The sequence below is a fragment of the Epinephelus moara genome, chromosome 8, assembly GCF_006386435.1.
Source record: "Epinephelus moara isolate mb chromosome 8, YSFRI_EMoa_1.0, whole genome shotgun sequence".
In the NCBI taxonomy this organism is placed as follows: domain Eukaryota; kingdom Metazoa; phylum Chordata; class Actinopteri; order Perciformes; family Serranidae; genus Epinephelus; species Epinephelus moara.
The window spans coordinates 7,020,051-7,035,237 of NC_065513.1; the positions used below are offsets into that span (position 1 = coordinate 7,020,051).

Genomic DNA, 15,187 nt, shown 5'->3' on the forward strand with positions numbered 1-15,187 from the left:
GGGGGCAAACACTTTTTCACACAGGGCCATGTAGCTTTGGATTTTTTTCTTCCTCATTAATAAAACCCTTCATTTAAAAACTGCATTTTGTGTTTACTTGTGTTATCTTTGACTAATGTTTAAATTTGTCTGATGATCTGAAACATTTAAGTGTGGAAAACATGCAAAAAAGTAAGAAATCAGGAAGGGGGCAAACACTTTTTCACACCACTGTATATATACATCTCGATGGGGTCTAATCACCAAAGACTTTTTACATTTTTCATTCTTAGGTGCACAAGAAATAAATATTCTTTTCACTAAAAAATGAGTCTCTCCTGATTGAAATGATCTTATTCCTCTGTGCCATAAAGTTCCACTGATGTTCAACAACCCTGGAAATACAAACTTGAGTGTCAAATTTAGGTTATTCTGCCAGTGAAAATAGTCCCGAAAAAGAGCTCGTTTAATGTCTATAAACAGATATCTGACACAGATTTAAGTCTTCAGTAAAAACAAGTGGAGTTGGGAGTGATACCATATTAACTAGGGGTGGAAATCACTAGAGGATCCACGATACAATATTATCACCATACTTAGGTCACAACACAATATTATTGTGATTTTAGATATGTGGCAATATGCTGAGTATTGCAATAAAATATATTGCGATTTATTATCTTTTTTCATTTGTAAATTCTGTCCTCGAAGTAAAATTTCATCCATATCTGTTTTATCTAATAAGATCAAGTTTTTAATTTGTTCCACTTCAGCCATTTTTTGTAGCAGCAAAATGTATCTAGTGGACTGAAAAAGCAATTAATTATATTATTCTAGTAGGCTCCCTAAAGTATAATTTGTATTTTTTAATAGTATTAAATTTATATGATAAAAAAATTGATTCTTGGCACTGTGTAAGGTATTGCCACAAAAAATATTGCAATGCTACGCTGTATTGATTTTTCCCCCACTCCTAATATTTACATCCATAATCTTTAAACATTAAAGGCAACAAAAGATGAAATTAAAATAACACACAAGCTCGTTTTTGTTTTGTCTTAAAGTGACAAAATTCTAAAATCATCCAGTAAGTTAATAGCACAGAAATGTTTTCTTTTCATGTACTGTGTATCACAGACATGTATACCTTCAGTTCTTTCTTTTCACTTATTTAGAAGCACATATTTTAATTGTAGAATTATCTACACTTTTATATGTCAATCGAGAGTAGTAGGAGAAACTCCAGAAATTGAGAAATTAGATTGAGACTAGCAACATTACTGGGAATGATGCTGTAACATTCTGTTCTATTTTGCATGTGGGACTGTCTCCTCATGCATTTTGTGTGCTAAGTGTACCTATTTTAGCGTAGTATTCATTGATGTACTCATTGTAGGCCATCTCCATAAGGCCATGGCCCAGGTTGTAGTTGGGGAAGATGAGGAAACAGGACTTCAGGTAACTGTTGACTTTTTTCAGATCCTGGAGGAGATGAAAAGAGAAAAGGAACAAATACAAAAACATCCAAAGACTACATCTGACACTGCTTCCGTACAAAAGCAACCAGGTTTATTTCACAAAGCGCAATACCCATTTAGTATGATTTATTTTTAGATGTATATTGTTTTTTAAGTATGTGGCAGAGATGATAAGTCTGACTGTAACATCCAATATGTAACCTTTGTTCTAGCTGTAGTGTGAGAATAAATTGTTGACATCTGACATTAGGGGTAACATCCTCACAGTATGTTTGGCAGGCTGCAGTATCTGAGGTTACAATAACAAGAGTCAAACTGACCTTATCATGTTCAAAGAGCTGCAGTAGGAATGTGGCAACAGTTGCAGTGATGCCTATGAAGAGGTTGATGACTATGAGGAAAACATAGGCTGTACTGGGCACCTCGAACCAGAAGGATGCTGGGTACATGATGGGAGTGATGGACCACCTGGAAGAAAGAGTACTCATCCTGAGCAAAATCAATGATGCCCACAGTTTCAGGACATGAGAGAAAGACAGAAACTGGAGAGGACTTGCTAACGTTTCTCAGGTCACACCAAAAACATGAAATCGTAACATTTAAGTAGTTGGAGTTCTGTGAAAATGCATTCTACACAAGTAATTTTGAATTTCACATGGGTAATAGGGACTGTATTGCAGTTTTTCCTCAATTGCTCAGACACATTTTGACAATCCACCATTTTCTCAAATCTTCACACACAATTTTAAAAACTCACACCCAGCAATACAAACATCTAATATCTGGGTCCAAATCAAACTTTGCCCTCAGACAACACACACAAGCTATAACAAACACAGATTACATGACTGTTCGTTACACACTGAGGGTATCATTTCAAAACACTGCGACCGAAATGTTTAGAATGTGTTTTCAGAGAAATAATTTGAAAGTTGGTGGAATCACAACAATGACTAACCAGATAACCCTGTGAGAGAAATTTAAAACAGTACTATAATATACTATGTAGCTCTTGCATACTACTGTATGAATTCATGCACAGCAAAATACCCAATTTCAAGAGGCTTTATTTCCAAATGCACCAAATGTAGCCTACAGATTACTTAGCATCAGTGTTCTCATCAGCTGGTCTCAGGTCTGGGTCAGGCAGCATGGAAAAAATGCCTTTATGTGCTTTTTCTAACCCTGGATATAATCCACAGACACATCACCGCAGGTGGTGTCAGTTTATTATAAGACATCCTGTTATTCACGAGGCAATCTCCTGCTCAGCTGTGAGAAGTCTCTGCCTACCTCCAATATATGGACCCTCTTAGCTACTGACCTTCGATCATCCATCACTGTGTTAAAAACTACACTAAGAGTGGAGATTCAGTCTACATTACATGTATCACAGTAACAACAAGGCAAATGACCTGTTTCCCTTCTGAAAGTGCAGATAATGGATGCAGACATGTAACAGCTTAGGTTATGTTGTACTGGCTGTCCAGCTTCTCTCATAGTCCTCCCATGTATGAGCACATGATGAACTAGGGGGCACAAAGTTACAATTACTTGTCTTTGTTGTTGTTTTCCTTTTCCTTTCTTTGTTCTTGCAAATTTAGCACTGCATACAGTGGCATGCAAAAGTTTGGGCACCCCTGGTCAAAATGTCTTTTACTGTGAATAGTTATTTAAGTAGAAGATTAACTGATCTCCAAAGGGCATGAAGTTAAACATGAAGCATGCTTTACAACATTTTAAGCAAGACAAGTGTATTATTTTTGTTTTGTACAATTTTGGAATGAAAAAAAGGAAGTGAGGTCTGGAAGACCAAGAAAACCTTCTGAGAAAGCTGTTCTTAGGATAAGAAAGGCAAATCAAAACCCCTGTTTAACTGCAAAAGACCTGCAGGAAGATCTAGGAGACTCTGGAGTGGTGTTCTACTGTTCCCTCACAGGTAGAGGGAAGAATGGATTCAATTAAATTCCAGCAAATTCTGGAAGCAAACATCACACCATCTGTAAAAAGAAAAAAAAAGCTGAAGATGAAGAGAGGATGGCTTCTACAACAGGACAATGATCCGTAACACACCTTGAAATCCACAATGGACTGCCTCAAGAGGCGCAAGCTGAAGGAAACCTAAACATCATTTAAAATCTGTTGATATGCATGCAAGACAGCCTAAGAATCTCACAGAGCTAGAAGCCTTTTGCAGGAAAAATGGGTGAAAATCCTCCAAACCAGAATTGAAAGACTCTTGGCTGGTTACTTGCCAAAGGAAGCACTACTACTACTATTTTCAAACTATACAAGATTGAAATTAAAAAGTAATCTTGCTTAAAATATTAAAGAAATGTCTCATCTTTAACTTCATGCCTTTGGGAAATCAGTCCATCTCCTACTTACTTTACTACTCACATTAAACAAAAGTTTGACCAGGGGTGCCCAAACATTTGCATGCCACTGTATCTCTCCAGTCGGACAGTTTTGGTTTAATTTTTCCAGGTCTGGAGAGATCTGTCTCAGATATTTCTTCCTACACCCCAGTACACTGCAGGAGAACAGAATTTTGTTTGTGCTGCTCACAGCCTTGAAAAATGACATTTCAGAAAAGTCAATAGCAGTTAAGTCTTTACAGAAACACCATCTCTGTTACTACAGATGAATCCAAGGGTAGATATGCTATCTAAACCTTTACTGTTGTTGTTTGTTCCCTTTTGTATGATGAACATATGAATAATGATAAAGATATAAAGAAAGTAGTTTGTTGATGCTGTTCACAGTGACTTCTGTTGATTATTGAGAGTGACAGCCACACTTTCTTCTGAGACACAAACTGTTGTTTTACATGGCATTTTTTACTGCTAAGCACCACAAACTAATTCCACTCAGCTTATATTAATTTCGGTGAACTGACCCTTTAATAGAAGCTGTGAGAGCACTAAACCACACTCTGATCAGACCTTAACCCATAGAGAATGGCTATGACATTACATTCAATTCAACCAGGCTGTTCCGCATCAGAGCATCAGTATCAGTATATTGCCTGATAAGTAAAATTGTGTGTGTGTGTGTGTGTGTGTGTGTGTGTGTGTGTGTGTGTGTGTGTAGTCAGATGTCTCACCCGTAGAGAAGAAAGAGGGAGAGGACAGCTGGGAAGTTAGTTGGGGAAGTGTAGGCCGGCAGGTCGAACACAAACAGTATAATAACACAGCATGTGGCAGGTACCAGGTAGTTCAGCTGAGGAGAGATGATGATGATGAAAGGAGAAAACACGTTCAGACCTGGACAAACACGGCTGTATTTCACCAACACTTCCACAGCCCTCTACTGACAGCATTTCTCTCTCTCTCTCACACACACACACACACACACACACACACACACACACACACACACTGTATTCTCCTCACCATGTCCCATATGTAGTTAGCCAGCCAGTAGATGACAGGGTCACATCCGCTGACAAACTGCAGGTGTTTGGCCTTTGTGGATTTCTCTGCAACCAGGAAAACCACAAAGCTGGCTGGCACAAAGGACATGGCTACAATAATGAAGATGGCGATCACCACATCTGTCCCCTGGAGCCTGGAGATACAGAGGAGAGGAGAGGAGAGGAGAGGAGAGGAGAGGAGAGGAGAGGAGAGGAGAGGAGATGTAAACAGTCCAATAATAAATGTCCATGATAATTCCTGTATTTGTCCAAAATGACTTTATGATCTGTATCATTAAACAACCATGGAAATGGTCTAATCACCACAAACACTCATAAGTTTTTTATTGGTGTCACTGTGTTTCCAGATTTCAGCTATTTACTAGTTGTACTGATAATGATGATGACCAAAACTACACAGCAAGCCCCACTAAGCATCAGTGCTTCTGAGCAACTTACAAGTAGTCTAGTGAGAGGCTGGCACTGGTTCGATTCATTGGGTGATTTGTCAGTGTGAAGCCTGCAAAACACATACATATAAACACAACAACCAAATTCATGTAGATGATAATTATCACAACCAGTAGCTGTCCTGAAATTACACAACTCTGTTAAAAGGGGATCTATTATGCTCTTTTCAGATTCATACTTGTATTTAAAGTCTCTAAATATGTTTACGCTTTTATGGTCAGAAAACACTTTGTTTTCCTCACAGTGTCTTTGCTAGGTCACCTGCATTCACCCTCTGTCTGAGATGCTCTGTTTAGTGCCTGTCTCTTTAAGCCCCCTTCCTGAAAAAGCCCAGTCTGCTCTGATTGGTCAGTGTTTCAGGGTCTTCCATATCTGTGCTCTCAGTGTCTCTGCACCATCATTGCAGCTAGGGAATGACTGTATTGGCAACCAAGATTACATGTTCCCCTGACATTAGCTTGTAGCTACATGTAGCCGTGTGCTTGCAGCCAGGAAATGACTGTAACGTAATATAGTGGCACTTTCAACTTAAAAAAAATCACTAATAAAAGCTGATTAACAAAAATCTTCATAATCGGAAATGTTCTAGCAAGAATACGATCCAAAATCAGGGAGAAATGAACAACATCGGTAACATAGATTACACTTCCCTGACATTAACATCCATCTACATGCAGCAGTGTACTTGCAGCTGGAGGGTGACTGTGTATAGCGGCACTTTCTACTGTAAAAATCACCATCAAAGCCACAATACAACACAACTAGACATGTTCCAGCTAAAACAGTATCCAAAATCGGGAAGAAATTAACAACATCAGCAACCAAGATTAAATATTTCCCGAACTTTAGCATGTAGCTATATGTAGCAGTGTACTTGCAGCTGGAAAGTGACTGTAACAGAGTATAGTGGCACTTTCAACTACAAAGAAACACCAATAAAAGCTGCTAAACAAAAACCTTCACAACCAGAAATGCTCCAGCAGGTTTATGATCTGAAATCGAGGAGAAATTAACAACATCAACAACCAAATTACTTTCCCCAGACTTTAGCATGTAGCTACATGTAGCAGTGTAGGCTTCATAATGTAAACATTTGCAGTAGCATTCCTGGGGCAGATGACCGAATTAAGAAATCCACAACTATTTCACATTATCTTGTCTCATAAGTAAAGGAAAAAAAAAAATGTTGGAAACAATGTTTTTAATCACAGGCATTACTTTTACATATGTTTACCTCATTATTTGAAATTAAAGCAATTTTTATTGTTAGCAACTGACACTGAAATGACAGAAAATGAGGAAAGGCTTAATAGGTCCCCTTTAACAACACTGTCAATTATTTGGCATTTTACTGGGGAGACACATTCATGTCTTTAAATTAAAATGAAATCTTATGTAATTACCATAGGCAGCAGGGTTGCCCTTGGATGCAGGCAGGTTGGCACGCAGGATGGCGTTGTTGAGGACGTTCAGATATGTTGGCATGCTGTGGTAACCTTTGTTGTTGTACAGAACCTGGACATAACCAGTCACCCTATCAGTGGTTGTTTATACCCTTTATATTTGTGAACTTCTTGTCTAGTTCACAGTGCCCTTCTTACCTGAGCTGATCTGCGAACTGCTATCTTGCGAACCATTGGAGGTATCTTTCTCCCAAAGGATGCTGGGATTGATTTCTGGATGTTTCCCACCGTTAAACCACCGTATCTATTGAGAATGAAGTCAGAATACAAAATAAAAAACAAAACTAAATAGTCACAAGGATAAAGATTTTAATGTTTTGCTCAGGTAACACAGTTTTGCATATCAACTACGTAACTATGTTATTAAGGCAAAATTAAGTTACAGTGCAGAGCGATCAAATAAGAGTCAAAGGAATAGGAACATTTTGGGGGAAAATATGCTTGTAAGTGGCATGTTTTTTTCTCTTTGCTACTTGTACAATCTTAAGGAAATGATCACTGCAGATGCTGTTGAGTTTTTTGAATTTCTATTTCAATGACCTTTACTTTTAAAATGAAACAGTGCTTTTTAAGATATTGAGAGAAAAAAATACTTTTTGTATTATTAGATTTGTACACTGAAAATCTGTTGTGAAAACTGAGCCAGAGCAACTGTAAAGTACTGTAAAAACATGTCAATGTTTTTCAAGGTAGAGAGATGACAAAGTGTCATTTTGGTACTGAAAAATGATTCCAAAGCTTAGTTACTGTCTTTGCACCGATATTTGAAAAAATCTGAAATGCTCCCACAGCAGTCCTACCTGTGCAGGCGCAGTCTGTCTGACGTGAAGAGCAGATACTCAGAGACGTTCCGGCCTGTGATGTCCACCAGGATGTCACCTGTCACCACCTTCATGAGAGGGGGACGTCCTCCCACCCCACTGGGGCAGGAGAAGCCTGTCCCCTGCATGGAGCAGGTACAACGCACTGGCTCATGGATGGACAGAGGGAGGGTGGGAGGAGACGTCACGGGCTCTGAGCAAACATAGAAGAGGTGTCTTTCACCCTACCGAGCTTTTTCCACATTTTAACTTATCATATTATGAAAGCACTTGTAGATTTAATAACATTAATGACATCTCAGTTTCATTAAGTGTCCCAGTCAGGGGGCAACCTGTGGGTCTGAAAAATGAAGAAAATTAGAATAAAATAAAATAAAATAAAATAAATATATATTTTTTCTTGTCATTTTGTAACTACTTATTAGTGACCATGTTGTCCAGAGTGGTGGAGTTGGAAGTCAAGGTCTTAGTGTCATATTATTGTTTTTTCTTGTGTTTATTATTTGTATATTTGTTATCAATTCCATAAAATGTGTTAACCAATTTCCAGAACTAGTCAGGATGATATATTTCAGTGTAAGAAATATTACAAGCTGCACTTAATTAAGCGGGCTGCACATATGAAGGTTGTCATCAGCAGCCTTATGACATGGACTCACCATGCACTGTAGTTGGAGGAGCGACTGTGAAGTTCCACAGTCCATCCTCAAAGCGAGGATCTGGGTCATCTGAAGGTGCCGGTGAAGGAGGTGGGGGTACAAAGTTGGAGAGTGGGACCCCCTGGGTGAAGGAGTCCAGACACATAGAGTCAAAGTAGCGGGCAGCCAGGGTCTTAGAGTTGTTGGCGCTGGGGTTCAGGGTCTGGGCTAGTTGGTCCAGGGTGCTGTTGAAGGGGGTTTTAAGGACGCAGGTAGCACCCACGCCCGAGGGTAGACGAAGGGTGTCGATGATCTTCCTTGGGCTGGCGTCTGGTGACAGCTTACTCCTGAGAGGGGAGACCAAAGATGCTATGATTATATTCTGCTCTGGTTATCGACATTCACAAAGAGATCTATTCCAAAATTTAGTTTGTCTATTTAACTCCTTGTTTTTTCGTTTGTTTGTTTTTTATAATGGGTTTGACACATCGGGGCTTGAACACATTGTTAATGACACTATTATTACTCATATATAACATGTTAAACTAAGACGGTAAAGGTTATACTGGTTATTATTATTGTCAGTGTGAGCATGTTAGCATGCTGACGTTATCATTTAGCTGACCATGCTGACAGCTATATCTTCTATCATCCTTAATTTAAAAGCTGTTAAATTAGGAGGTACTTAAAGCAGCATTTGTTGACATGTTGCAGTGACTTTTCTCCAATAACTCCAACCAACTGTTTGAGTCCTTCTTCTCTCCTCATCTGTGAGCTGAACAATGACCTCTCAGTTTGTATGGCACGATCACTATGAATACAATAAATGCCATATTACCTGTACTGGGGTCTGTCTTCGTTGGCATAGGGGATGAAGTTTCCTCTCGGTTGGGTATAGTTATGATACTGAGATGGAGATAATATCAGGGGTGGTAAATCTCCTGTAAAACAAGACAAGCAGAGTGTTCATCCACCTGTATGGGCCTCTTTAACTTATTTCAAAAGTAGCGCAAAGCATCAACATTTATTTGAGATTGACACTGACATACACTAGCAATCACCTAACATGTCTTTATGGCTAACAGTACGAACTGTGAGAAATAAACAGTTATGTGAATATTAAGCAAAAGCCCTGTGCATCAGAGAGGCTTAACAGTTTGCATTTTATGAAATGCTTTCATGTTTTTTAAAACGTTCCCAATTATTTCTTAAATGCTTTGATTTATAAAAGCTGCACTAATCAATTCACTTATATTAACAATGAATCAAATATAATGAATGTGTAATGTGAAAGACAGCACTCAAAGTTATAAACCCACCAAACATTAGCATTGTTTTAGTGTTTTTAAGCTCAGTTTTGGATTCAAATTTACATGTTTGGTTCAGTGTTAGCATTATCAAAAATTGTTTTGTATTTGCTTCTGCTTGTGCAGAATAGTTTTTTTTTTTTGTTGTTTTTTTTACATTTTTACTTAGCTTACATTTACTCAAGTTTTGTTTTGTACATAACAACAATATTGAGGTATTTCATTTTCTACTACTTTCTACCTCTATGTTTGTAAAATATGATTCAATGCACAAAATCAGCTTACAGACTAGTTTTAGTGCTTAAATGAGTCCTTAAAATCCTGCTGTTGAAAAAAAGTGACAACAGCAAATTAACTTGTTGAAACATGTTCTAAATCTAGTTTGTCACAATTCTAGTGTAGCAAAGTGTCTTATAATTTCTTGTTTTAGGCTGCAGCCATTCCTCCCTGGACTATTTTTTAACCCCCTGAGACCATAACTTTTGTTTGGTATGCCTTTTTAATTTCTCCTAGCTATTTGGGATTAGTAGGACCTGATGTATATAAAAAATTGAAACACTCTCAACAATAATAAAGTCCCATTGTCCTCAAACGACATGACAATAAAGTCCCAATGTCCTTAAACGAGATGATAATAAAGTCCCAATGTCTTCAAACAACTACTCTATAATTAACAGCGTCTTTGTCACAGCCTCTGCTGCAGCCTCCTCTCTCTCCTCGCCAGGAGCTTTCCCCTTCCCTCTCTCTCTCTTTCCCTCTGATTATAGTAGTGGAATCTGGTGTGCAGGAGTCAGACAGCAGTTGCTAACCATCTACAATCTACTCTGCTACAAATACTGGGCTCCATCTTCAGCACGCCACTAGGTTGTTGACTCAGCTTCACAGTCAAGCCTCTTTGTTAATTCTTGCCTGTTAATATGCTTGCTAATACCTGTATCCCTGTGCCCTCAGCATTCTCCTGGTTTGACTTCTGCCTCCTGCTCCACTTCTGCTCAAGAATCACATCAGCTCTCCCCTGCACTGGACCCCCTGCTCACTTGGAAACCACCTGGGATCACCTCTGCTCTCCGGAACCCCTCTGCCAGCTCCCTCAGCCCAACCCCTGCTCCCCTTCCCTGACTCAGACTTTAGCCACCCAATACTTCTCCGCTCATTTATCTATAAATAAATTACCTCCTTGATCCTGCTCCAGTGTGTCTCTGTCTGCATTTGAGTTCACTAGACTAGTTCTTAAACAGTCTTAGCTTGTTGCTCCTGCTAAAATTGGTAAAGTTTGTATGGCATATCAAACTACAAACATTATGAATCATAACTACACAAGTTTAAACCATTGAAACTTTGCCACTTTTGTGTCAGGGTTGGCTGCAGACTGACTTGGCAGAGATGGCTGCCATCTTGTTTTTATATGGATTAGTGTATTGTGATCTTACTGCCACTAGATGGCACAAAGTGTCCATGAACAAGGATAAGTACATTTGTAGAACCCAAATGATATTTATACAATATACACCATATAAATAACATCTCACCAATCTCAGGCACAGATAAGGCCACAGTCATGGCCACACAGACGAAGAATGCAGGCAGGAGGATCTGAGAGAAGAGGCCCTTGGTGTTCCTCTTGGCACAGTGAAACCTCTTAACGATGAGGCCATGAAATTGACTGAGCTTTAACCACCAGCCCTCCAATTTAAAGCTGCCCTGCCCCTCTAGGACCTCTGGCTCTGGGGACGAGGGGTTCTCTGCATCCCCTGAGGGTGAAGGAGACAGCTGATGAATTTAACAAAATTGAAAAACTGAAAACTGAAATGTGTTAAAATGAACTGCAGTTGCACTGTATGTCTGCCTATCTGGATAATTCTGCAGGCCTGACAAAACACATTTTGCAGTGCAATGCATACTGTATTTTGCTCATCACTGGAGTCATTTATTTTATTTAATTAAGAAAATTATTAAGAAAGTCTGAACATGATCTTTGCTACAACAGTGACCTGAGGACAAATAACACATACAACATCATAACAAGACAAGTCAGTCACGGAAAGCAGTCATCATACACACAGACACATTAATGAAAATATTCACAAAAGTTACAAATGACAACTTTTAAGCTCCTCAGATATACAACTTAATTTATCTTCAGTTTGTTTTGAGGTTCATTCTAGTAGTAAAGTACATGGTATTGTAAACCAGTTTCGCCCAGTTCAGGGTAGGGCTGGGCATTTTAAGTAATTCCCATATTCGAGTACTTTTATATAATTATTATTGAGTACTCAAGTAATTTCAAAAAGAAAAAAATCTGAAGTAAAAACAGTGTTAGAAATTAACGCCCAAGTGAAAATGCAGGTAGAGGTTAGAGTTGGCCTTCCTTTTCTGACTGTAGAGATTAGCTATGATGTAAGTTTAGTTTAACGTTACAAAGCTTACACTGTGCATTCATATAGTTAATTTTGTCGAAATACTTCCAAACATCACTTTTATGCCTGGTCGGCATTCTGCCTGTAACGTTAAATCGTCTAATGGATGACTCAAAATGCTTAACGTTAACTGCAGCTGCACAGATCAGTCATTTATATCTCATCGATCTGTGCAGATGCTCAATAGATAGCAGTAACACCACTCAGTCCCTCCAGGATCTCGTGGCAAAAAAAAACTTGAATTTGCGGCCAATTTTGTCAAAAACTGCGCAAAAACATTGCAGCATTTTTATGTGTTTTTTTGCGGGAAATTGCGGCAAATGTTCAGACAGGACACAATGTCCAGCTCAGCTCACATCCCAGCTACATCAGCTGATCTCAAGCAGCCAAATCAACTGATGAAAGGGAGTCAGCTGACAGATCACATGATTCCTTTCCATGCAACCAATTGGCAAATATCATCCAGGGTGCCCTATTTAAAATGTTTTGGCCTGCCTAATGTTGCTGCTTCCTCTGCAAGCCGCTTTGCAACCCACCTCCATCCAAGCTCCTCCTTCATGGTGTGTCTCACTTATCAATGTAATTTCTGTTTGTCACTGATGCTTGCATTTTTCTGTTCAGTGGGGGTCTTCGCTGCTGCCCACCCTTCCTTAGGCTTTCCATGTAGGCACATGGAACGGCAGGGAGGTTTGCTCTCTCTGCCTCAGTATGCACGTAGAAGGGCAGAGAGGTGTGCTCTATCTGCTTTAGGCTTTCTGCGTAGGCCTGGGGAAAGTAGAGTAGGCCCGAGAATAGAGCCATTCCGCCAAATATAATACTGCAAATGAAAATAAACTTTTTTTTTGACTAAAGTGGCCCTAACTGAAATTACATATAAATTTGTTATATAATTATGTTTTTTTTTACACTTTGACTAAGGATGTTAAATACCTCAGAAACTTGAGAATGAGAATGAGACTGCATGTCTTGAGTGATGATCACTGATCTGTTCATTTAACTTTTATAGAACTGTCTTAAGAAATGAATAGAATGGTCTGTGGGAGGGTAGTGGCAGCAGCATGAACTTACAGTGGAGTTATACTGATATATTTGATGCTTTTTGTGTTATTTAACAAAAAACAGTTCTGTTCTGGTATAAGAATCTAATTTGAGTTTTTTGCTTATGTTCAAGCTCATGTTGCATGTGTGAATTTTGTGGGACAACTGTCTATCTAACCAGTTTTTACATATCTATTATATTCCTATGTATGTATTATACTGTACTGTATTGATTAGATCGCTGGCACCCTTGGCTACTAGCTCCATTGCTGCTCTGGTGTTAGCTCAGTAATTAGGATGGAAAGTCAGTGTCTGACTCAGCACATCTGCCATCTTGTTGCCTTACCCCGCAGGCTGGCGGAGTCAGACTCTTGGCCGTTGTCAAAGAGCGGACAGTAATCTCCATAGAAGTCTGCATAGAGTCCCCCTTCATCCCCCCTCACTGAGCCGATGGACGAGGAGGATTTCAGGGAGGACTGGCTCTGGCTCAGCCTGGAGCACATCACCAGATTACTCAGCTCCACCTCTGGCTTCTCACTCTCCACTGAAGGTCCAGTCTCACCCTGTGGCCCCCACAGGCCTCCTGAACCCACTGAGGATTTCCCCACTGAGCTGCCCCCCGGGGAACCCTTCATGTCTGCCGAGGGATGGAGAGAGAGAGAAAGACATTATCAACTCAGCCTGGAGCCAAAGAATGAACTCATAATATCCAAAGTCAGAGTTTTAATTCAGACAGTGCACATTTTGCAGGATTTTGTTAAGAATGTCATGGCTAATTTATGAAAGCTAAAAACTTTATGGAGGTTTTGAGCTTTTTGGACATACAGGCGGGGACTATGGTCTCACCAGCATCACTGTTCTCCAGAGACTGGTCCTCCTCAGACACTTTGAGGAAAACCTCCTCTAGGGTGGTGTCCATCACCCCGAAGCTGGTCAGAGACAGGCTGTCCAAACTCTGCTCTAAAGCCTGGAGACACACACAACAAGAGAATGTCAAATTACTGTACACTGTGTTAAAGAATACGTCAAGATCCCATTAACACTATAGGGCCCGGCTATATGGCCTGTACTTTCTATCATGATTAAATGTTACCTGTGCACAAGGTCCTCTTATTAATTCTTTGTACTGTACAATTAATAATAAATTCAGTGTGGGCAGGGTTCATTTACCATAGCCACAAAAAGTTATTCTGTTTAGTCCTGAGATTGTGTGTCTTGATGAGATTATCTGTCTAAATAAAGGTTTAATAAATAACTAGAATTGCTGCCTTGTGGTTGTATGCCTCTGCAAACCCGTCAAGCTGCAGTTACAGTTTATATCCATATTCGTGAAAACATGGATGCCTCACACACACCTTCACCCAGCAGCACAGAGGATCTATACAATCAGCATGGATTCAAGATTAGTGTCACCAATTCAGTATCTGACCACATGTCTCCCCCTCTTTTCCTGTGATATGACATTGAGTAATGGCCAGAAAATTGTTTTTGCAGAACATTATGATGTCATATTGTAGTTGACCTTTAACCTTTTGGATCCAAAGTGTCATCCCTTAATCATTTTATCTTAGTAGACATTTGTGTGAAATTTCGTCATTAGTGTAAAAATTCCAGAGTTTGGCCAAAAATATGTTTTCTGAGGACATGGCGATCTTGACCACCACGTTCTAATCAGTTCATTCTTGAGTCCAGGTGGACGTTTGTGCTGAGAATCTAAGAAAATTCCCTCAAAGTGTTCTTGAGATATCCCGTTCATGCGAATGGGATGGATGCAAGGTCATGGTGACCTTGACCTTAAACCTTTCACCACTAAAATCTTATCAGTTCTTTGTTGAGTTCAAGTGGACATTTGTGCCAAATATGGAAAAAAAAATATCCTAAAGGTGTTCTTGAGATAAAGCATTCACAAAAATTAGACAGAAAGGGTCACAGTGTCCTTAACCTTTCACCTATGACCACTAAAATGTAATCAGTTCATCAATAAGTCCAAGTGGACTTTTTTGCCAATTTGTAGAAACTCCCTCTAGGCATTCTTGACCATAGCTATCGTCAGTGCAGAGGCTTAAAATATCCCCATACTGCCATGCTTCACCAACACAATGCTACAGTTCCACAACAAGAAAATGTGTTTGGGACTCCCAGAAATCTTCTCCTGGATGC

At 39.4% G+C, this 15,187-nt stretch overlaps 1 protein-coding gene across 1 annotated transcript in view; it reads right to left on the bottom strand.

The window, feature by feature from the left end:
- abca2 (ATP-binding cassette, sub-family A (ABC1), member 2) overlaps nt 1–15,187 on the bottom strand; it is a 68,523-nt gene that overhangs the window by 15,845 nt on the left and 37,491 nt on the right. Inside the window, 13 exon segments of the mRNA XM_050051355.1 lie at nt 1,338–1,461; nt 1,778–1,925; nt 4,564–4,679; nt 4,853–5,027; nt 5,332–5,392; nt 6,747–6,858; nt 6,945–7,050; nt 7,607–7,820; nt 8,287–8,612; nt 9,104–9,206; nt 11,102–11,323; nt 13,374–13,664; nt 13,874–13,994. Of these exon segments, the coding sequence (XP_049907312.1) occupies nt 1,338–1,461; nt 1,778–1,925; nt 4,564–4,679; nt 4,853–5,027; nt 5,332–5,392; nt 6,747–6,858; nt 6,945–7,050; nt 7,607–7,820; nt 8,287–8,612; nt 9,104–9,206; nt 11,102–11,323; nt 13,374–13,664; nt 13,874–13,994 (2,119 nt within the window).